Genomic DNA, 22983 nt, shown 5'->3' with positions numbered 1-22983 from the left:
GTGTGAGGTGGAGTTGGACTGAGGGAGTGGTGGTGTGGTGGGCACTTCAGCAGGTTCATGTGAGAGGTTTGCATTGAAATGGCCCCTAGAAAGGTCGTGTACCGTCTCCCCACGAACATTTAAAAACCCAGCTGCCATACTGATTTTTATATAAAATCCCTATTTAGGAGTCTTCTACTATCTTTCTTCAACTGTCTGCAGTTTCCTTTACCTGATTTTTACCTCAGAACACAGACTTCCACCAATCAGGCCGCATATGCAGATAACCTCAGGGCAGAGTGGCTGAGTTGGCAGGGGGAGGGGGATGAACAGCCTGCCAGCCACACAGGGAAGCTGTATCCCTATGAGAAAACACATTTTACCCCTTTTTACCTCCTCAGGGGGCGAATTTCTTAAAATCCCTTCTTAGTGAGCCTCTACATCATGAAAGGAACGTTCTCCCCAAATTTCACGTTTCTGGGTCCAGGGGTTTGCGCTGGGCATTGATGAGTCAGTCAGGACACTTGTCTTTATATCTATAGATTGTTTTATGTTTCACACGATATGTAAAAGACCAATTCCTTAAGCAAGCTTGGAAACTCCCATCCTTAGGCTGTAAGGAAAACAAAGTGATGTTTATGCAAGACCTAAGCTCTGAAATGCTTAGGAGAAGATGTGCTCTATGTCTGGTTACAAATCAAATTACAGTAAGCCAAGATAAAATATTGCTGGGGATTCCCCTTCAAATTAATTATACAAAGAGAAAGTGAATTGTATGTTGCTGCTTCATTGAAAGAGGCACTGAAAATCTTGAAGGATTTATAGTTGGAATTCCCAAGCGAGAGTAATGACATTACAGATAAGGATTCAGGAGGAGGAGGAGGAGATGAAGGAGAAAAAGACCAAAATGAATGGCAGATACAGCGAAGGAAAACAGGGGAAAGGGCGGGGGGGGGAGTCAACTGAGAAGGACAAAAAGCTGGAATTCCAAGTTGTCCCAAACTTCCAAGACAAGCAAAAGTTAAATAATGAAGATACAAAGATGAATGGTCAACTTTAAAGAGACAAGTAGATTTAAAATTAAATGACATAAATTAAAATACTAATTTTGTTGGAAGGTTTTGTAAAAATTGCTATTAATTGCTATTAATTAATAACTTAAGTGAGAGAGGGGTTAAAGGTTTGGGTGTGGGGAAGGAGAATTTTGGAGAGGACGCTTCCCCTAAAGGTGCCACAGCATGGCATAGGTGAAAATAACTTAGGCCATCTCAATTCAGAATTGGGTGGGACTGTGAAATGACTCCTACACAGTTCAAGATTGTTTTAAATGTTTGGATGGAGGGCTTAAAGCAAGATGGAGAAAGAAGAAGAGTAGGCATAGAGTTACAAATATAGCAGGTAAATATGGCTACAAAGGGAGATGATGTTAGAATTTATACATTTGACGTTAGAGGAATGAGTGATCTTAATAATTATAAAAATAATAATAACCGTGTACTTATATACCACTCCTCTGGACAGATTAGTGCCACACTCAGAGCAGTCTACCAAGTCAGTGTTGTTATCTCCGCAAACAGACAGCCTGTGAGGTAGGTGGGTCTGAGAGAGCTCTAGCTGTGACTGACCCAAAGTCACCTAGCAGGCTTCATGTCAGGGAGCTGTGAATCAAACCTGGTTCTCCAGATTAGAGTCCTGCCACTGTTTATAGCCAGGGCTTTTTTTCTGGGAAAAGAGGTGATGGAACTCAGTGGTGGAACTCAAGACCTCACAATGACGTCACTTTGGGTCAGCTGGAACAAGGGGGGAGTTTTTTAAAGTTTAAATTGCCCTCGGTGAAAATGGTCACATGGCAATCTAAACTCCCCTCTGTCTGGAGATCAGGGGGCAGGGCCACCGGCCATGTGACAATTTTTAAGAGGTGCTGGAACTCCGATCCACCGCGTTCCCACTGAAAAAAAAGTCATTTATAGCTATTATGTTACTGTTTATAACTTAAATAAAGAAAAAGTCTTCTCGGAAAGATAATCACATCCAATAGTTAAAATGCTTCAAGAGACACATCATAGTAAAAAAGAAGATATGCTGAAAAATGAATACTGTGGGCAGCATCATGCAGCACCAGGGAATAACAAGTCAGGAGGGGCAGCAGGTTGTCCTCTTAGCAGCATCCCCATATTCCAAAGAGAGAAGTTAGTTAGAGACCCACAAGGTTGTTACGTTTTTGTAGAAAGGCAATACACAAATAAAATATTCACATTTGCCTATATTTATGCACCAAATAAGCAGAAAATTAAATTTGTAAGGAACACATGTAAAAAAACTAAAATTTAAAGACAGGGAACTTATAGTAAGGGGAGATTAAAAAGAGATCATAGTAGAGGAAGATTAAAAAGAGGGACTAAAATACAAAGAAGAAAATAGAGGGAAATAATCTAGCAAAAATTTGGAGAGTAGACAATCCACAGAAGATGGATTTTACATATTATTCACATAGACATAATTTTCTAGAATAGGTTTTCCTGACCTGGATAGCCCAGGTGAGCTTCATCTCATCAGATCTCAGAAGCTAAGCACAGTCGGCCTTGGTTATTCATTGGATGGGAGACCTCCGACGAAGACCAGAGTTGCAGCAAGCCACCTCGGTTAGTCTCTTGCAATGAAAATCCCACCAGGGGTTGCTATAAGTCAACTCTGACTTGAGGGCACTCTCCACCATCAGAATAGATTTTATCTTAATACCATCAAACTTAATACAAAATATTGGCATTTAAAAACTGATCATGCCCCAATATGGGTATATCTGAATATCCTTGGGCAGTAACCAACCAACTATGTGAAGTTTTAACACTATTTTATTAACTAAACCAGAACCCAGGAAAAAATACAAGAAGGTAGACTAAATTATTTTAAATAAAATATAATTGAAGTAATGCCAATGCCACATTGTATGAGATGCATTAAGATTGGTAATAAGAGGGATATATATTCAAGCAATGGCTAAAGAAGACGTTTAATTGTGAAAAAAGGAAGTTGCAGGTGGAAATAAGAGAATTATAAGTGAAACATTTTTAAAAGGATCAAAAAAGACATATAACAACTTTGCAAATAAAAGAAAAGAACTAGACATTATCGAAATAGATTCTGTTATTAAAAATTGCTATATGTAAAACAGGATCACTACAAATTTGGCAATAGAAGTTCAAAGTTATTAACAAATACTTTGAGAAAACAAAAATAGAAATAGAATAGCAATGATAGAATGTAGCAATAAAAAAACACACGGTACAGAACAAATATCAGAACAGTTTGCCAAATATTTCAAAAACCATATTCTTCAGATAATCCATCCAAAAAAAGATTGATGAATATCTACAAAAATTGAATATTCTTTAACTGAAGAGTGAGCATAAAAACATCTCTAATATATAAAAGACACACTGTGTTGGCGACGACTCACTTTTTATCTTGGAGCAGGTGCAGTGAGTCATCTTCAACATGGCAATGGAGAAGCCCAGAGAAGCAGCATCCACGGAGGCGGCCTCAATAGAGAAGCCCATCGCAGCATCATGCCCCTCCCAAGCCCATTGTTTATACACTGGGCTAGGTTGCTAGTTTTAAATAAGCCAGTGTAAAGTAAAGAAATAGATCATGTGATAAATTTTTTTTTAAATCTCCAGGCATAGGTGGATATGGTGCAAAATTCTATAAACAGTTTAGAGATTTATTGTCACCATATATGACAAAACTATTTAACCAGATAATGAAAGATCACCACATTCATGGGAAGATGCAAAAATTGTGGTGATTTTAAAAACTAGTGAGCAAATGGGCCAACTTAGAATGCCCCCTATCACCCCTGCTTTTTGTCTTTTCATTAGAATTCTTGGCAACCTGCCTAAAGACTAAATAGAGGTCTAGAAATAAATAGAGATGGGCACAAACCTAAATACGAACCAAAAAAACGCACGAACCAGCCCAGATCAGGGTTCGCGAGCCAGGGTTTGAGGAAGCTCATTTCCACAAACTTCCACGCACTGGACTACTGGTTCCTTTGGTTCATATTAAAGGGCCAGTTTAAATGGCCATTTCCCTGGGGGAAATGGCCATTTAAACTTTTCCTGTCACTTGTAAGCAGCAGGTCCCTTTAAACTATCAGCTGGCAGGCAGCAGGAGGAGATCCCCCCCTCGCCAACTGCCAGCTGATCGTTTAAAGGGACCTGCCACTTGCAAGCTGTAGGGCCCTTTAAATGGCCCAACCCCCAGCCCCCCACTTACCTTCCCTCTGATACTGGGGTGGTGGAGGCCTCCTTTGCTGCCCTTCCTGGCCAGCGGAGGAGGCCTCCACCACCCCAGCATCAGAGGGAAGGTAAGTGGGTGGCTGGGGGGGTGGGGGCTGGGGTTTGGGGAGTTTAAAGGGCCCTGCTGCTTGCTAGTGGCAAGTCCCTTTAAACTATCAGCTGGCAGGCAGCAGGGTGGATTTCCCCTCCTGCCAGCTGATAGTTTAAAGGGTCCTGCTCCTTGCAAGCAGCAGGAAAGGGCCCTTTAAACGATTAAACACCCCTTTCCCTGATGGAAAGGGGCATTTAAATCCCATGAACCACAAACTGGTTCGTAACTGGGCCAGTTCCGTGCCAGTTTGTGGAAACCCCACGAACCATGAACCCATGGTTCAGTTTTTTTCTGGTTCGTGCCCATGTCTAGAAATAAACAGTCAAATACATACGATCAATATGTTTGCTGAAGATGTGGTGATATTAACTGTAAACCCTAAAGAAACTCTACAAGAATTAATGAAAGTGATCCATGAATATGGAACAGTAGCAGGACTACATATTAATTATAAAAAACTGGAGGGCTATATATAAATATTAAATCAAAAAACACAATGTGAAATTCAAAATAATTTAGCTATCCCAGTATTCCATAAATCATTTAAATATCTGCTTGTAATTATTTCGAAGAATTTAAATAAGCTCCTGCCGTTAATTTTCATCCAGTGATCTGACAGATAAGAAAAGAAGTGGTTGTTGTTTTTTCTTCCTGTTTTTTTGTTTGAAAAAATTAATAATTTTTTTAAAAGAAGAATTAGATGTTGGGGAAATGAGCGTGTTATATAGAGGCACTTGAAATGAATATTCTTAGGATTGTGGGCTAAATGGCACAGTCCCGAGCAAGAGCTGCAGCCTTGACTTCAGTGGGCTTAGAAAGGGGCTCCTCTGCTTAGGACTGCCCTGAAAGAGGGCACATTTCATCCCGAGAGCCCTAACGTTCGGTACTTGGATCTGTTGTTCTAAATGTTTAGGGTTGTTCTTAAATTTTTAAAGAAATGTCCCAAAGGCATATTCTCACAATAACTTCTTTTTAAAATTCTACAGGTGTCAAAAAACTCAAGGATATGGAGTATCTAGGAACAGTAGCCAATATATACCTTAATTCTGATTATGCGGCTGCCCTTTTTGAGGGCAGAGTTCAGTTACATATGGTAAGCATGTTAAGGGCCCCAGCCCCGCTATAAATACATTCAATATGATGTTATGCTAAAAAAAAGGTGAGAAATTGGAATTATGATATTTGCTCGAAGATGACCCTGAATGTAAGATCACCCCCTTAAAAATCTCTCTCTCTCTCTCTCTCTCTCTCTCTCTCTCTCTCTCTCTCTCTCACACACACACACACACACACACACACACACACACACACACACACACACACACACACACAAAATCATTATTGGACATAATAACAGTAACTAGTATGTGAATGTGAGATGATCTCCTCTTTTTTATGGCCTATCTGTGGGGGAAAATCTCGTCTTGTACACGTCCCGGAGTAATTCACAGTGCAGCTATCCTGAGCAAGTCTATTCAGGATCCTACTGGGGTATACTCAGCACAGGCTTTGCTCCTAGGGAAGTGTTTTTAACAATTTCATTGTTAGAAACAGACTGGACAATGAAAACAAGTGAAGGTGTTTGCGGGCAGTAGGATGTGGTGTCAGTGAGCTAACCGAGGACAAAAGGTTCTAGATCATCTCATAGTTAATACAGTTGGTTTGACGATCCCTTGAGGAGTTGGGGGTAGCAGCCAATGGTGTATAACTGATTTGAACAAAAAGAGGAGGCTGAGACAGAGAGAGTGTTTGCTTACCTTCCTTCATTTCAAATTGTGAGCTGATTAAAGTAGTTTCAGTTCTTAACTCCTGATGAGAAACTTTGTGGTTTTGTTGTGTTTTATAGATAGAAAGTGAAAGCTTGGATACCCAGGAGGAACGGGAGACTAGACTGTTCCCTGATACTGATGATAAAAGTAAAATTTTGTGCCATGCTTTAACTGGTGATTTCCTCATCTATGGTACTGATGTGAGTATTTGGTTTGAAGTGGACTCAGTTGGTCTCAAGTGTTAATTCGTTAAGATCTATGTCATGTTTTGTGGGCATTCATGTACAGGAAGTACAGAGGATTTCAGTGGTGGCTCCATCTTTCCCAACCCCTGCAGAGGAATGGGGTGTGAAGGATCTTGAAGCCTTCCTGATTGTTGCAGTAGTGAAAGGGCAGCTTTGCTGCTGAAAGAAGTTTGGGCATCAGAATTGGATACCAAAAACGTGCACTCTGTGCTGTGCATTCTTACAGTCAGTTCTGATCCAACTTCCTGTCCCTTGGATGGGGACCAGGGCTTGGCCTTCCTTCATGGCCTTCCTCAAGGGGGGGGCGGGGGGGCAGATTGTTCTTTGAGGGCCTGTATCTTCAGGGGCCAAGTCTAACCAACCCTGCAAGGGTCTTTTTTGTGGCAAAGGGGCAGGTAACTTGTCACTAATGGAAGGATCCTTATTGGCGCAAAAGCAGTGGGAGGTTGTGCCAAAGATTGTCCCATCACGTGGAACGCCCCAAACACGGTCCCTGCGGGTGTCACGGCAGCTGCCAACCCCTTTCCTGTCATCTGTCAAGTGTTTTTAGAATGTGGGTGGGGCTTTTGTGTAGCATTGGGGATTTGACTGGCTGTGCAGATGTGTTTAAAGCAGAAAGATTTTCACTGTATGACAGAAGGCAAATTGTATGCATGCAAGAAAATAACAATATGTTCATTTTAAAAGTCATACTGTTAAGCAGAGTTTCTGCTTGAAATGTCAAAGAGTTGCTATTGGAGTTATGTCACTCCCTGACATTTCGTTGTTGGTGCAATCTCTTGTGCCTTCTATGACAGACATTTTGTAGTTGTGCTCACCGCTCTGTGTCGGAATTCCAAAGGTGCCTGCAGGCTCCGAAAGGTCGGGGGCTTCTGCTCTAGTTCCCAGTGCTAGTGACTGCACAGTGTTGTCTGGTGAGGATGTTCTCCAGTCACCCAAGGAAGTGGCACATGTTCACTCGCTTCATCCGCCTGGGTCCAGATCTGGTTGGAAGGGGGCTTTCCAAGCGGAAGAAACTGCCTCCCTCCAATATGTTTCTGTGAGGGCAGAGAGAGAATGGCTGCTTTGGGTAGCGGTCATGTCACACCTTGTTCTCTCCCTCTGTTGAGGCATCCAATAGGTGGTCTTGCAGGCACCTCATTTTACTAGTGTAGGGAGAGAGTGCTGTTTTTGACGCAATTTAATTATTTTTATCTCAAGTCTGCCTTGCTCGCTGCAGAGCATGTCTTGCTGTTCTGTAGTTTTCAAGTCAAAGTATTTTTCTAGAGAAGGTGTCTAGATACATCACACAAACTCCAAGTATGTTGGTTTGTTCGTTTCTAATACGGTTGTTATGACTCTTGATGGTCTTTATCAGGCTGGTGTTATTCAGTATTTTTACATTGAAGACTGGCAGCATGTGAATGACTATCGACATCCTGTTAGTGTGAGAAAAATCTTCCCCGACCCCCACGGCTCCAGATTGGTTTTCATTGATGATAAAAGTGATGGCTTTGTCTACTGTCCTGTAAGTTGCTTTGCTCAGTTTAAAAGTATAATTTGTCATCTGCAGTCTACAATTTTTATCTCACTGTCTGTTTCATTTTCTTTCTCATTTTTATCTCACATATTCTCTAAAGAGCTTAGACATGGGGTCATTCCATTTATCTCTAGCAACCCTGGGAGGTAGGTTAGACGAAAGAGATCGTGGCATGTTCATCGCCGCCCTAAAAGTTTTGTAACTGATCAGGCACTTGAACCCAGGTCTGTTCATTCTAAACGCAGCACTTTGTTAACCTATGTTGGCTTTTTCTTGCTGATGTTAATAAATACTGTCATGGATTTCTGTGGGATCTGCTTTGCAGCCCTTGCAAAGCCACACGTGCATTTCGCTAAGAATTTTCTTCTGCTTCAGCTGTTGCCCATTACCATAGTTCACAAAGTATGCTTTTCTTTTTTAAAATGTCATCTTAATATAACTCAGCACGTGAAATATTTGTCATGTTTTATTTTCTTCTTCAATATGTGAAGTGATTTTGCGCTGCTGTCTTTTGTAGGTAAACGATAGAGTATATGAGATTCCAAATTTCCAGCCAACTATCAAGGGTATTCTGTGGGAAAACTGGCCAATGGACAAAGGCGTGTTCGTTGCATATGATGACGACAAAATATACACTTATGTCTTCCACAAGGATACGATACAAGGTAGTGTGCCATTTTATTCTTCTTCCGTTCATGTAGTGGCAGTTTGCAGAATCGTCTGAACGGAAGGCAGGTGTCTGTCCCAAGGAGCTTACGAGTTAAATTTAGATGGGTGGGAGTTTGAAGGGAAATGGAGCAACAACAAAAAAAAAGGATTAAATGCGATTGCATGCCAGTTGAGGTTAGACTGTGTGCTTCAGCAATGTTAAATATTTTATTTTGTGGTTAATTTTTGTTTGTTTTTCTACAAATTATAATGTACTTAGAACTTCAGATATTAAACCAGTTGTAGGGGTGACTTTCCTTGTAAAATTTCTGGACTATTAGAAATAACCTCAATAAGGGTTTGAGAGCTTTTTCTTGGTCTCGTCCTGTATTCGAGTCTGCTGTAGCTCGAGTCTTTAGTGTTGAATGATGTGCGATACCGTTTCCTTTGGGCTGGGAATTAGAGGAGTTTTGCTTCTGCTGGGGTTTAATTGATCATCTTATTTTGGAATCAGGAAAAAGAAAACCCAGCCAGACTTGTTTGCGACTCTGGTGGGTGAGGTTTTTTCCTGGTTTTGTTTGTTGCTTTCTCTGTAGATTGTGGCTTCACTGCTTTCCTTTCCTTTATTATTACACTCCTCTTACCAAAGATCTTGAGAAAAGCAATAGTTACAAATGTATGATACAAGGCAATAAACATTGACACAAAGCATTACAGATTAAAACCAGTCTCTATATGCTTAAAAAAACCACAAGTGCTAAGAATTTGGCAACAGAGCGTGTTATTTCTGAGTTAATATCTGCCAGCAGAAAATAATGTGAGATTCAAGAGGCAGCTGATACTTACTTAGGATAGGAATGTTCCCGAGGTCTCTTGAGTGATGTCCATCAGTCACAGAACAAGATGAGATGATCAGTGGCCAGTACTCCAAATGAGTGGCAGCAATAGTGATCAGAATATGTTGTCTTACTAAAGTGACCCCTAAGCTTGACAGTTGGAAAAAAGTTAAGTGTACCTACCATAAAAGCATGCCTGTGGCCAGTTACTGTGCATTGAGAAAAGGGCCTTCAGTCTTAAGTCAAAGACTCCTATCTGGGCACTAGACTCCAAGGAGCACTGCACAAATTCCCCTCAGACCATGGTCCCTGCCACACATGTTGGCACACCTGCCATCCAACATAAGAACGGAAGAAGGACATGGTCATTAGTGTCAGAGACCCTGTTGATCCAAATACCTGCTCTGAATAAAACCTATGGGATACCTTCATTGTTGAAAGCCTCAAAAGCAGCCTTCCTTTGGACTAGTAAAGCCATAAAAGAGCATTTATATTCATCCTAGCAGTCTTTGCTGCTAAATGAATGTGGGTTTTCCAGTTAAGATTGTTGCTAAACTTTGCACCCAAATCCAAAATGTTTATTGCAGTACATAACCAGCAAAATAACAACCTAAATACATCTACAAAGTGCATAAAAGAACGGCGCCAGTATCAAAGAGAGCTTGAAGTGAACATAAAAGTCATAGGCTGCAAAAATCTTTGGTTACGTGCTGCGATGAATCGACTCTGGTGGATTTACTGGTGTAAATATAAAAATATAAATGCAAGAACGATATAAGATTTAAAGTTAAAAATTAAAGAATTTAAAAGCCAAGCTCAGAGAAACAAATAAAACATGGAGGACTCTGATATGCTGTGTCCAGTGCCCCCTGTAATCGATCCTTGCGTGTTCTAAGTGCTGTAGCAAGGAATCTAGCGCAGGCCCGTGTGAACTGCGGAGCTGCGTCAGACAATCGCTGCTGAGTGAAACCTGGCACCCAGATATTTAGAAGGGGTTCCGTTTCCCCCCATTAATCATTCCCAGCCTCCGAGGCGGAGGGTGGGGGTTTACCAACTATGGCCAATGGCTCAGTGGTAGAGCATCTGCTTCGCATGGGCTCAGGTCAGGTCTGCTAACTTTTCTGGAATAAGAAGTTTAAAGAATAATTTTCTTTTCATTTTAACACAGGATCCAAGGTGATTTTGGCAGGAGGCACCAAAGTTCCTTATTCTCACAAGCCGTTGTTGTTATATAATGGAGAATTAACCTGTCAGACTCAAAGTGGGAAAACCAACACTGTTTCTCTTAGTACTCATAGTTTCCTTGGTACTTTAAAGGGCTTGGAGCCTAAGAATATGAAACAAATGCTTACACAGACTTTAATGTTGAAAAGGTAAGGTATCTTTTTAATTACAGGTCATGAGGGAGGGGCTGTGGCTCAGTGGCAGATCATCCGCTTGGCATGAGCTCAGGTTCAGCCCCTGGCATTTCCAGATCAAAGGATTTGGTCACACGGCCTGGCTGTGTCTTGGCTTTACCCAGCCAGGCTGTATCTGGCTGGGTGAAGCAGAGCCGACTGAAGTTGAACCCTGCCAAGACGGAGGACCTGTACTTGGATCGTGGGCCGTTAGGTTTGGGGATCCGGCTCCCGGCCTTTGATAGGGTGCCACTGGTGCCTGCTCCGATGGTCAGGAGTCTGGGAGTGATACCAGATGCCTCCTTGTCAATGGAGGCCCAGGTTACAGCAGTGGCCCAGTCTGCTTTTCTCCATCTTCGGCAGGCCAGGCAGCTTGCCCCCTTCCTTTCAGCCCAGGACCTAATGAGAGTGATCCATGCAACGGTCACTTCCAGACTGGACTACTGTAACTCGCTCTATGCAGGGCTTCCCTTGGGTTTGACCCGGAATTTACAACAGGTCCAGAATGCTGCTGCACATGTCCTCACCGATGCTCTGTTTAGGACACACATTACTCCCATCTTGCGGCAGCTGCACTGGCTCCTCATGGAGTTCCGGATAAAATTCAAGGTGTCGGTTTTGACATTTAAAGCCTTTAGCGGACAGGGACCAGCATACCTGTGGGACCGCCTCTCACCATACGTGCCCTGGAGAGTGCTGAGATCAGCCCACAAACATCTGCTGGTGGTCCCAGGGAGGCGAGACTGGCCTCAACCAGAGCCAGGGCCTTTTCAGTCCTGACTCCGGCCTGGTGCAACTCTCTGTCAGAGGATATGCAGGCCCCCCCCCCCCCCCGGATCTTCTGTCGTGCCGGTGGGCCTGCAAGACGAGATGTCCCGCCAGGCACGTGGTGGAGGCCGGTCCAACAGTCACCAGGAAGCCCCCCTACCGGCCTCCTGTCAGGGGGCCGTGTGATTGTCTGGCCCCCCATGTGAGTTCCAGCTGCTTGAAAGGCCTGTTCCTCCTCCTTTGTGTATTGTTGGCAGGGATGGGGTGTAAGGTGGTCGCTGCCTGGGGGTGGCGTTAACAGGAATTCGGTGGTTTTCTTGAAGTCTTTAATGTAAATTATGTTTCACTGTCGTAACCCACTCTGAGCCCGCTTGCGGGGAGGGCGGGATAGAAGTTCAATCAACCAATCAGTGCCAAGCCCCCCTGGAGAGCTGCTGGCAGCCTGAGTCGGTCATGCTGACTGGGGTGGGCTCAGGGTCTGGTTCAGGGCCAGGCACATCCATGGGTCCAGCGGAGGGATTTGCCACTGGGCATGCCGAGTTCGATTGATATTGTTTGTTTTGTCTCCTCAACTCTGCATAGATTTTCGGAGTCATGGGAGTTATGCAAACTTCTGAACGATCGGTCAAGTTGGAACGAACTAGCCAGAGCTTGTTTACATCACATGGAGCTGGAGTTTGCCATACGGGTTTACAGGACAATGAAAAATGTGGGGATGGTCATGTCACTAGAGCAAATAAAGGTAGCCCAGATAGAAATGCTCGGCAGGTTTCGCTGTTTAGATTAAAGTCTTGTCAAACGACACTAGAGCTCGATGTATTGTCGAAGGCTTTCACGGCCGGAGAACGATGGTTGTTGGGGGTTTTCCGGGCTGTATTGCCGTGGTCTTGGCATTGTAGTTCCTGACGTTTCGCCAGCAGCTGTGGCTGGCATCTTCAGAGGTGTAGCACCAAAAGACAGAGATCTCTCAGTGAGAGATCTCTGTCTTTTGGTGCTACACCTCTGAAGATGCCAGCCACAGCTGCTGGCGAAACGTCAGGAACTACAATGCCAAGACCACGGCAATACAGCCCGGACACTAGAGCTCATCCTGATTTTTCAGAGCCTGAACTTCAGGTCAAGTTCCAGTTCGCTTTGGCTGTAATCTGTGGCCAGTGCTGATGGGCGTATTGGCCAGTCAGCACAGGCAACAGATGGTAGCCAAAGTTAACTTGCTATCAAAACAGCCATCGCATCCCAATGCCTAGTGCGGCTTTTTAGCTGTTTTTTTTTTTTTTAAATTTCAAATGAAAAATAAATAAAGCAAATTATGACCATATAAACATACGTGCGGCATTTCAGAATTAGTTAGAAAGGCAGGTGGCTTGCCTGAAGCATGCTAAAAAGGCAGGAATGGTTGCTCATTCGCCTTGGAAAAGTGTGTATCTGTCACGCAAACTGCAAAGCAAGAAGAACGCAAGATCACACGGTTGGTGAAGAGCCCAGTGTGACATCAAGGATAGCTTTTCCACCCAGAGTCCAGCCCCTCACATTAAAGTGCACAGGAAAACGTGGGAGTTCTTGTGACCGTTGAAGCCACCGTGGAACTTTGCATCACGCAGAATAATAATTTTCATATGCAGCATATGAAATCAACATGGAGAGAGCATGGGCAGTCCAGAACATTGAAGCCACCCCCACCCCCCGCCCCTTTGGATAGCTCATTGGCATGCTTTGCTCGACAGCCGGGAGTAGAAGGGGCTTTTTGCTTTGTGGCTCATTTCCCTGACACGAAGTAGCGATGTACCTATACTTGGGTTTGTCTCGTAACAGAGGTATCACTTGTCTTATGTCATCTTTTCCAGGGCATAGAAGACCACAACCTTCTAGCAGGGCACCTTGCTGTGTTTACTAGTGACTTTAATTTGGCTCAGGACTTATACCTGGCATCTTCTTGCCCTGCTGCTGCCCTTGAGGTAACTAAGGCACCTGAGGTTTCATTGGGATGATCCATGATTTGTTTTTAACATGCTGACTCTTTAAAATCCTCATAATCCTTCACGTTCAAACCAACGCTTCTTTTGATAATAGATGAGAAGAGATTTGCAGCATTGGGATAGCGCGTTACAGCTGGCTAAGCGATTGGCACCGGACGAAATCCCCTTCATCTCAAAGGAATACGCTGTGCAACTGGAATTCATGTATGTTCTCTCTTAAAAGTTCAGTTGTATTCTGTTGCTATTGAGGGAAATTTGCAAGTTTACCTTCGTGGCTTCTGTGCAGGCACGTGCTGGAACGGCTCGCAAGTAGGTCAGAGTTACAGAGCTTTCCGAAAGAACAGGAGCCCCACGCCTCCCTTGGGCACTTCCCTGACAAAAACACCACGTCTCTAGGAGGAGGAGGGGCACTATTTCTACAGTTCTCTTTTTGCCACTGTGGAGAGAGGATCTCCATGACTGCCCTCTGCCTTTCTCTCACCTCATCCTTGAGGCTAAGGAGGCTTATTTCTCTATATAGTCATCCTCAGGGCTTTTTTTCTGGGAAAAGAGGTGGCGGAACTCAGGACCGCACAATGATGTTACTTTGGGTCAGCTGGAACAAGGGGGAGAGTTTTTTAAATTTTAAATCGTCCTCAGCGAAAATGGTCACATGGCCGGTGTCCCCACCTCCTGATCTCCAGACAGAGAGGAGTTTAGATTGCCCTCCGCGCCACATGGCACGGAGGGCAATCTAAACTCCCCTCTGTCTGGAGATTGGGGGCGGGGCCACCGGCCATGTGACCATTTTCAAGCGGTGCTGGAACTCCGTTCCACCATGTTCCCGCTGAAAAAAAGCCCTGGTCATCCTAGTAAAGAATAAAACTTTGTTTAAAGAAGAAACATTTCATCATTATGCTCAAGAGAGATCTCTTCAAGATTCTGGAAAAGGCCAGCCTGTGTAAAGGTACTTGCCCCCTCCATGGCTCCCTTGGCCACCAAGGGCTGAGTCCAGAGGGGAGGCCCGTTAGAGCCTTCTCTCAGTAGTTCTTCCTTCAAGGCTGCAGTGGTGCGCCCGCCTGATTAAAGGCCCGCTTGGTTCCAAAGGGAGAAGCCTGGAAATGTGGCCCGACTGAGCCCTCTACGCCAAGGCGGTTCCCCAAAGGCTTTGCCTGCTTGGATAAAGGGCCCTCCCCTCCTTGGCTGGGTCAGCTCTGAGGAGAGCCACCTGGAGGGTGTAGCCATTCGGGGGCTGCTTCTCCCAGTCATGTAGAGGCTCATTTTCCCACCTAAATGAGCGCAGCTACCTGGAAGAAGGCGACCGCCTTCCCCTCAGTTCCCTCTTAGCCACCGCGAAGACAAGAACTTGGTTTGTGAGCTCCTGCTTTTTCCTCAACTCGTTTGGACTATCCCTGACCTCTCTGTTCAGTTCTGGTTTGGCTGGCTTATCTTTGATTGTTTTTCAACTTGGTTTGTCTGACTTCATCCTTGGCTATTCCATCTCCCTCAAGATGTCTCATAGGGCACTTTTTAAGACATGTGTGAAATATGGTACCAAAATGACCTACACAGATGAGCATGAGCTCTGTCGGTTATGCTTGAGTGAGGGCCGTAATGTTTCAGCCTGTAAGTGTCGTCAACAGTTCACTCAGAAGGCCAGAAATGAGACGGCTCTTTGTCTTAAGGCCGCACTGGGGAAAAGGTCCTTTCTGGTGCAGATACTCCTGCAGCTAAGACATCTGCTGTGAAAGAACGGCTTTCGAGCTCCGATTCCCAGGCAGCAAAGTTATCTGCTGCTAAGGATCACCCTTCTCCTTCTGAGGCAGAGGACATCTTCATCGGTGATTTCCACCCTCCATTCAGGAAAAAGGGATTAATGTCATGAAACCCAGAACTAGATCCATTGCATCCTTCCTACAGGTCGGTCATGCAAGCTGTCTCAGAGCCTCAACCTTAAGATGCCAGGTCACAGTTTTAACAACAGTGCTGCCACGCTACCAGGGTCTGAGTCTGTCCAGACACCTCACATACGTAGCTCCCTCTGAAAGATCCACCACAGGTTCACCGATTTCGGACTTGGAAATTGCAAACAGTTCTGTCTGCTCTTACCAGACATCCCTTTGAGCCTATCAAGGAAATTCCTCTTAAGTGGCTGAGGACTTTGTTCCTTACATCTACAAGAAGGGTATCAGATCCGGGTGTCCTGTTAATTAGCTCCAGCTGTGTATCTTACACAAGGACAAAGTGGTCCTGAGAACAGATCTTACCTTCATACCAAAAGTGATCTTTTCCACAGATCACTGAAATTATGTCTTACTATCAGTTGACCAAATACTTTTCATCCCAAAGAAGAAACGCTGTATACTCTGGACGTAAGGCTTACTCTGAAAGCATAGAACAGAGGAAACCTGGAAAACTACTTCCTTATTTATTTCTATATCCTCATCGAATAAAGGAATGAGGATGTCTAAATTGGCCATTAGCAGTAACCTCAAGGCATGCATCACCAAAGCATACAAAATTCAAAAACTAGGCATACCAGCTAGGATTACTGCTCACCCAATACAGAGTGCTGCAAACAAGCAGGTAGCTACTTGGTCGTCTGTATTTACCTTTGTTAAACACTATAAGCTGAACACTTACGGCTCAGCTGATGCAGCGTTTGGCAGAAGAGTATGGCAACGTATGACCAGATGACAATGACCCACCCAGAAAATAAGGATACTGCTTTGGGTGATCCCATCAAGATGACCTCCTCCTCGGAGAGATACTCACGTCTGCCTCAGAGAGATACTCCGCCTCATTGGATTATTAGTTAATTCAGCAGCCTTTATTGGCATTACATCCATGTTAACAAAAACACTCGACACAACCAGAATTCAGTCTACAAATACACAACTCGCCTCATAGATGCAAGATACAAAAATTTAGCTACAGTTTCGATAACTTTTTGGTTCTGAGTAGCCAATAGGAAGATAACTTTACATTTATCAGATTTTCCACCTCATTGGATACTCACCATGAAGGGTCCTTCTCTTCTGAGGAAAGGAGGACATCTTGTCCATCCCAAAGTCATTGTCATTTCACTCTCTTCTGCCTGACAAATTCACTTCCTGTCCTGTAGTTTCCCCTTAACATCTTGTTACTCACCTTTCTCCTTGTTATTCAATTCTAGAGCGTCATATTCATAATTATGATGTTATAACTGTTTTCGGAGTTGCTAAAACTGAAAGAAAGGGTGACTCCTACTAGGAAGACAGGAAGTAGAAAACTTGTTCCTGCCTGCCTGAATGGAGGGTGAGAATCACCCATCAAGATGTTCTCCTTTCCTAAGAGGAGAAGGACCCTTCATGGTGAGTATCCAATGGTCCGTTATAGAGCCAAGTTGGTTTCGTCCATGAGATCAATGCTGAGGTCGGATCTGACGGGATAAAAATCCCCTTCTCTAAGGCCCCTTTCAGATCTAAGGTATTTTTAGGAGCCGCCCCTGAAGAGGCCAGAGAAAGACCAAGTCTCACTCCAAATCCAAGGTTCATCGGAGCTGGTCCTCCCACTACAAAAACTGAGGTAGAGGAAACAATCCCTGTTATACCCAGGAGCCCTTCTCCCCATTTACACTCCTCTCTAGATAGGTCGCTCTCTGAGGGAGATGTTGAGTGTCAAGCATCTGATGTCTGAACATGAGAGCTGGAGACAAGAATCAGTGCGTGAACCTGACCAGGACCCTCAAGAAAACGCAACTCCTGTGTCTCATCCAAGAGCTGTACAGGTCCAATCGGAATGTCCACAAGCCTATTCATTGGCTTCGGAAGAAAGAACCTGTCATGGATCTGAGCACAAACCAACATCGGATCCAAGGAGGTTTTCGTATGCACATCACTATGCCTGCTGCATCCCACTTCCTTACCTCTGCTAGAGGTCGGGTAGACCTGGCAGCCATGACTCGTCAGACCCAAGGCCTTCTACCTCGTCACTTTTTCCCTCCTAGCTGCAGCCTCAAGATGACTCAGATGACAACATAGAACCTGTCACTGGAGTCTCTGAGGTCAGATTCAAGACAGCATCTGGTCTGTCCCCTGATGACAATGTCGGCTCTAGCTCCAGCTCTCCTTATGGACATCTTCGCATCTTTTATGCGCAGATGACAAATATGGCAAAAGCTTTAGATGTGGTCATTTCCTCATCGGATACGAAAACTAAAGATAAGGTTCTCAGCCGTATTTATGCAGATTAGTATTTGACAAGCGACGAGGCAATTGGAGGAAAGCAGCTCTCAAGAATTTTGATTGCACTGGTTAGAGGTGCAAAACATGAGGAATGTGGCCCCTAACATGGTCCCATACAGTAGCTGTGCTAGTATTTTGGCCTGAAATAGTTTAAGAGCTGCTAGACTGTAGTATAATATTTGATTATATTATGGGTAGATTTTTGTCTGGCATTAGCTATGTAATCATAGTGTGCCTTCTTCAAACCAGAAGCTTGTAGTACCACCCCTAAATACTGAAAACTGGCCACCTGTTCTATCCTGTAGCCGTTTATATTCCACACCCAAGTTTTGGGTTTCCTCCTAAATCCCATGATTTTGTTTTTTGTCAGATGATCTCTGCTGCAGTATTGAGCAAGCGCCTCTAATGCTCTTTTCAGTCCTGTTGGAGTCCTTGATAGGATTACTGAATCATCTGCATATAACAGCACCGAGACTTCACAATTCTGTAACTTAGGGGGATGAAAGTCTAAATCACTTAATTAACTAACGGTATCATTGATATAAAAGATAAAAGGCAATGGGGCCAAAATACAACCTTGTTTAACTCCCTTAGTGGTATTAGGTTCAAGAGGTGCCCATTCCTATTACATCTAAGGGTGGTATTATATAATGCATAGGAGCCTACAATCTGCTGAAGTCCTGTCTATTTTCCCACAGTTTGGTCCTAGAGACAGAATCAAAAGCCGGCCTTTTTGTTGAATATTTTTCAATTAGATGTTGTAAAATCAAACAATGATCTATGCCTGGTAGTTCTTCCTTCCCTAAAACCAGCTTGCTCTTCTACTGTTTGATCTTGCTCTAACCAGCCTTTACATTTTTCTGTAAGGTGACTAGCATATAGTTCACTAGTAACATTAAGTAAAATGGCGTATAATTCACTGGGTCCTCCCTCTGCCCCCTCTTGAAAAATGGGACTATAATTACGAAGCCCCAGTCTTTGGGAATATGGACAGAAGAGTCAATGTAGGTGAAAAGTGATGCCCAAGGAGGTACCCACTATTCTATATTGATCTTTAGACGCTCGGGTGGATTGCAGTCTGCTGCTGGAGCGTTTCCTTTTCTGAGCTGATTTATCAAAATGGGTAGTCATGTTAGTCTGTCTGTAGCAGTAGAAAAGAGCAAGGGTCCAGTAGCACCTAGAAGACTAACAAAACTAGTGGTAGGATATGAACTTTTGTGAGTCACAGCTCACTTCTTCAGATACAGCTCATGAAAGTTGACTCATGAAAGTTCATACCCTACCACAAATTTCATTAATCTTGTAGGTGCTACTAGACTCTTTCTCTGAGCTGATTTATGAGTGATTTGACTTCTCCTATGGATACTGGGGGCCATATAGGTAAGTTTTCTAACTTTTGTGAAGGAGGGTCATATGAAAGATCTTCATATATCTCCCAAAAGCATGCTTCCCCGGTGCCAGACGGAATATACGAGTCCACGGGGGATGTGTGGTTTGGGTCATCCTCCAGAAAAGTGCAAAGTGTTTTGTCATTAGCTGCTTGTACGAGGAGCTTCCATGTGGCTCTTGTATCCTCTTTCTTCTTTTGTGCAACCAGTTGCTTATAGAATTTCTTTTGGATAAGAAGATTTTGGTATGCTACCTGACTCTCCTTTTCGGCTGTGTTTTTTATCAATATAAAAAGCAGAATTTAAGGCCTTTTTGGTGTCGATACAATCCTTATCAAACCATGGCTTTGTAATGTCTTAATGCTCTCTTAGTATACAGTCCAGCTATATATATCAACAAAGGTTTCAGTCTCTGGACAAGATCTTTGTAAATATTCCAGGGTCTTGTTCCAGGATTGTTTTCGTAAGAGCTGACTGATACAACGGTAAATTCTTCTCAGCCAGTGCTTTCTTTACCCTTTGATCTAATCAAGAGGACCTTTTAGTTTGGCATCCCTTTTGTTGAGTGGGTGAGATGCATGTAGGAAATCGAGACTTAAGATAAATCTGACAAACACAGAGGACTCATTTGTAGATGGAGAGGCAGGTGGTCACCCTCCAAGGAGAGTAGTACTTCTAGTTTTTTCACCAAGGGAATTCTCGCTGAGTATAATATAGTCTGTGGTACTGGACCTTGAACCTGACAGTTATGTATATTCACCTGGATAGTCTCAACCTGTAGAACCATTAAAAATATGAAAACTCAACCTGTTAGTCATTTTCATAAAGCAAAGTCCAGCATACTTTGACCTTTTATCCTTAAAGAGGCGCGGCCACAGAGTGCACCTTTGGTCTACCTCTTGCTTATCCACAAACATTTTGAACTTGGCATGAACTTGGTCATCCGGACCAAGTCTTGCTTTAAAATCTCCCCGCCCCAATACTACTATAACAGCTGGATATTTTAGCATAAGGTCACTGATACTGTGTTCCAACTCCAGCTAATTAACCTGGATGTCATCTTGCCTTTGTTGGGGGTGAAGGTAGATGTTAGTGGCTAATATCCTTCTTGAGTTAAATTGAAGGAGGACAACCATAGCCAGGGGTTTCAAAGAAAGCATTTCAATGCTCTTGACCTGTAAGGAGGTAGATACAAAAATGCTCTGGCCACCCTTCAGCCTCCCCGGTCCCAAGCCTGGAATTGTCTCTAGTTTAAAAAGATTGATACCTTTGTGCATGAGGTCCTTGGCTGTGTCAGACTGTGGCTAGATAATGTCCTTCCTACAGATTCTCCTTTACAAGCAAACAAGAGTCCATTGTTTGAATAAGGAAACTTTACTGCAGAAATAGTTCATTATAGTCCACTGGCCTGAATAGAAGATTCAGGATGGTACAAGAGCATTGTTACCAGTGAAGAGAAAAGCATGAGGTACAAAGTAACAGTTCCCAGCTGAACCAGCCTCCCCCCACAGTTCTCAAAACAACAGCTTTCAGACTTGGGAAGCTGGACATTCTCAAGGCCAATCTTGGGTGGAACGTTGATAGACATAACATCCCCTTTCGGTGAGAAGTCTGCTTGGGAACGTGTGCACCTGTGGAGAAAGCACTTAAACACTAGAAGCATTAGAAAATGGAGTCAGTACAGCTCATATATACACTGAACCTGACATTCTGCCCCCTTTAAAATAAATCCCCCCCAGGTTTGTATGGGTAGCGAGCATGAAAAGCTTTGGTGAATCTAGGGGCATGAACATGTACAGAATTCACCCACTCATCGAACCCAGAGTCAAAGTCCTTCCATCTGATGAGGTAAAACAGCTGATTGCGTTTGATTTTAGAGTCCAAAATCTGTTGTACCTCGTAGTGTATTTGGTCATCTATCAAAGTAGGGATAGGTGGAGCTTTGACGTGCCATTTATCATCTGTTGGAGCCTTCTTCAGCAGGCTGACATGGAAGGTATCGTGGACATGGCGAAGATTTTTGGGTAAATTTACAGCAACAGTCACTTTGTTAATTACTTTGCGTACTGGAAAAGGTCCGAGGAATTTCAATGCCAGTTTGCGGCTGAGTTGGGCTAGCTTTAGATTTTTGGTGGATATATAAACATGATCTCCTGGTTGCAAATCCCATTCGGCCGCACGATGGCGATCTGCGTATTTTTTGTAATCCTGTTTGGTTTTCTCTAGGTGTTTTTTAATGAGAGTCCATTGCTGGACTGCTCCCTTCCACCATGAAGACACATCTGGTGAAGTCGGTGCGGAGGAAGGGGGGGCGTCTAATGGAAAAGGATTGAAATGGGCCCCATATACCACTTTAAACGGGGCTTCTCCTGTGGATGCATGTACACAGTTGTTGTATGAAAACTCTGCCAGAGGGAGGAGGTCTACCCAGTTGTCTTGTTGGAAATTGATGTAACAACGAAGGAATTGCTCTAGAATTTGATTAGTTTTTTCCGACTGCCCGTTGGTTTGTGGGTGGTGGCTTGAACTGATTCCCTGTTCAATATTCAACATCTGCAAAAGCTCCCGCCAGAAGTTGGCAACGAACTGTCCGCCGCGATCCGAAATCACCTTGGACGGAAAAGAATGTAATTTTACAATGTGTTTTAGAAATAGGTCTGCCAGTTTTCGAGCAGTGGGTATAGTGGTACATGGGATGAAATGAGCTTGCTTGGAAAATAGATCCACTACCACTAAAATGCAGTTGTGTCCCTTGGACACTGGTAAATCAGTGATAAAATCCATGGATATGGTTTCCCAGGGTCTATTGGGCGTTTCCAGGGGTTGCAACAGACCCGGCGGCTTTCCTTTTCGGGTTTTGGCGCTGAGGCAAATGGGGCAGGAGGCTACGTATTGGGAAATGTCTTTGCGCATGCCCGGCCACCAGAACTGCCGTTGTATTAAATGTAGCGTTTTTAGGTAACCATAGTCTCCTGCGGTGGTGGCCACTGGGGTACTCGGCCTCCATGGTGGAGGGTCTCCTTGATCGTCTTGCGACCTCGCTGCTAGAATTCCTTTGGCCAATCCCGTAACTGCGGAAATGCCGGAATCCACAGCCAGGGTACGACTTTGCATTTGTACCCAACGTTGTTCGGAAATCTCTGGTTGTCCCGTCCACGGGGTGACTTCCGAATAGTCCCAGCTTAGGACGCCGCGGCGGGACGTTTCCCATTCCATCTGTTCGGTCGTCCTGTTCCAAAATAGCCATGGTTGGCTGCTGTCCTGCTCAGGGACTGTCTCTAGGCTTCGGTGCCCATCCATAGTTAACGGATGGAACATCCCGCTGGCCCTGCGTTCTCTCGTTTCCCGAGCCCTGGGTCCCCACTCCGAGGGTGTAGGCGCCGAAAACAGTGGGATGGTGATGGCCTTCGGCTTTTCACCCTCACTGTCGAGATCGATGAGAGGAGGGGTGGTAGTCGAAGCTCCGGTCCCCTCCAGTGCAGGGCCTTGAGGTTGCAACTGTTGATCGCCGGGAGAAGCATACGGATCAAACAAAGGATCCCTGTCCGGGACTGCTTTGGATTCCGATGAGCCCGGCTTAGACATGATTGGTAACAAAATGTCAGACTGTGGCTAGATAATGTCCTTCCTACAGATTCTCCTTTACAAGCAAACAAGAGTCCATTGTTTGAATAAGGAAACTTTACTGCAGAAATAGTTCATTATAGTCCACTGGCCTGAATAGAAGATTCAGGATGGTACAAGAGCATTGTTACCAATGAAGAGAAAAGCATGAGGTACAAAGTAACAGTTCCCAGCTGAACCAGCCTCCCCCCACAGTTCTCAAAACAACAGCTTTCAGACTTGGGAAGCTGGACTCTCTCA

General features: G+C 44.2%; 1 protein-coding gene across 2 annotated transcripts in view; it reads left to right on the top strand.

Annotated features, from left to right (window-relative positions):
* The window catches only part of WDR19 (WD repeat domain 19), a 107887-nt gene that overhangs the window by 25195 nt on the left and 59709 nt on the right, over positions 1–22983 (top strand). For both annotated transcript variants that reach the window (XM_054990597.1, XM_054990595.1), the window contains exons 13-20: positions 5355–5461; positions 6215–6337; positions 7740–7889; positions 8419–8566; positions 10554–10758; positions 12133–12292; positions 13395–13505; positions 13621–13730. In XM_054990597.1, the coding sequence (XP_054846572.1) occupies positions 5355–5461; positions 6215–6337; positions 7740–7889; positions 8419–8566; positions 10554–10758; positions 12133–12292; positions 13395–13505; positions 13621–13730 (1114 nt within the window). The remainder of the gene's footprint in view (positions 1–5354; positions 5462–6214; positions 6338–7739; positions 7890–8418; positions 8567–10553; positions 10759–12132; positions 12293–13394; positions 13506–13620; positions 13731–22983) is intronic.

The sequence above is a fragment of the Eublepharis macularius genome, chromosome 10 (genome assembly GCF_028583425.1).
Source record: "Eublepharis macularius isolate TG4126 chromosome 10, MPM_Emac_v1.0, whole genome shotgun sequence".
NCBI lineage: Eukaryota > Metazoa > Chordata > Lepidosauria > Squamata > Eublepharidae > Eublepharis > Eublepharis macularius.
This window is presented reverse-complemented; position numbering and strand designations above follow the sequence as displayed.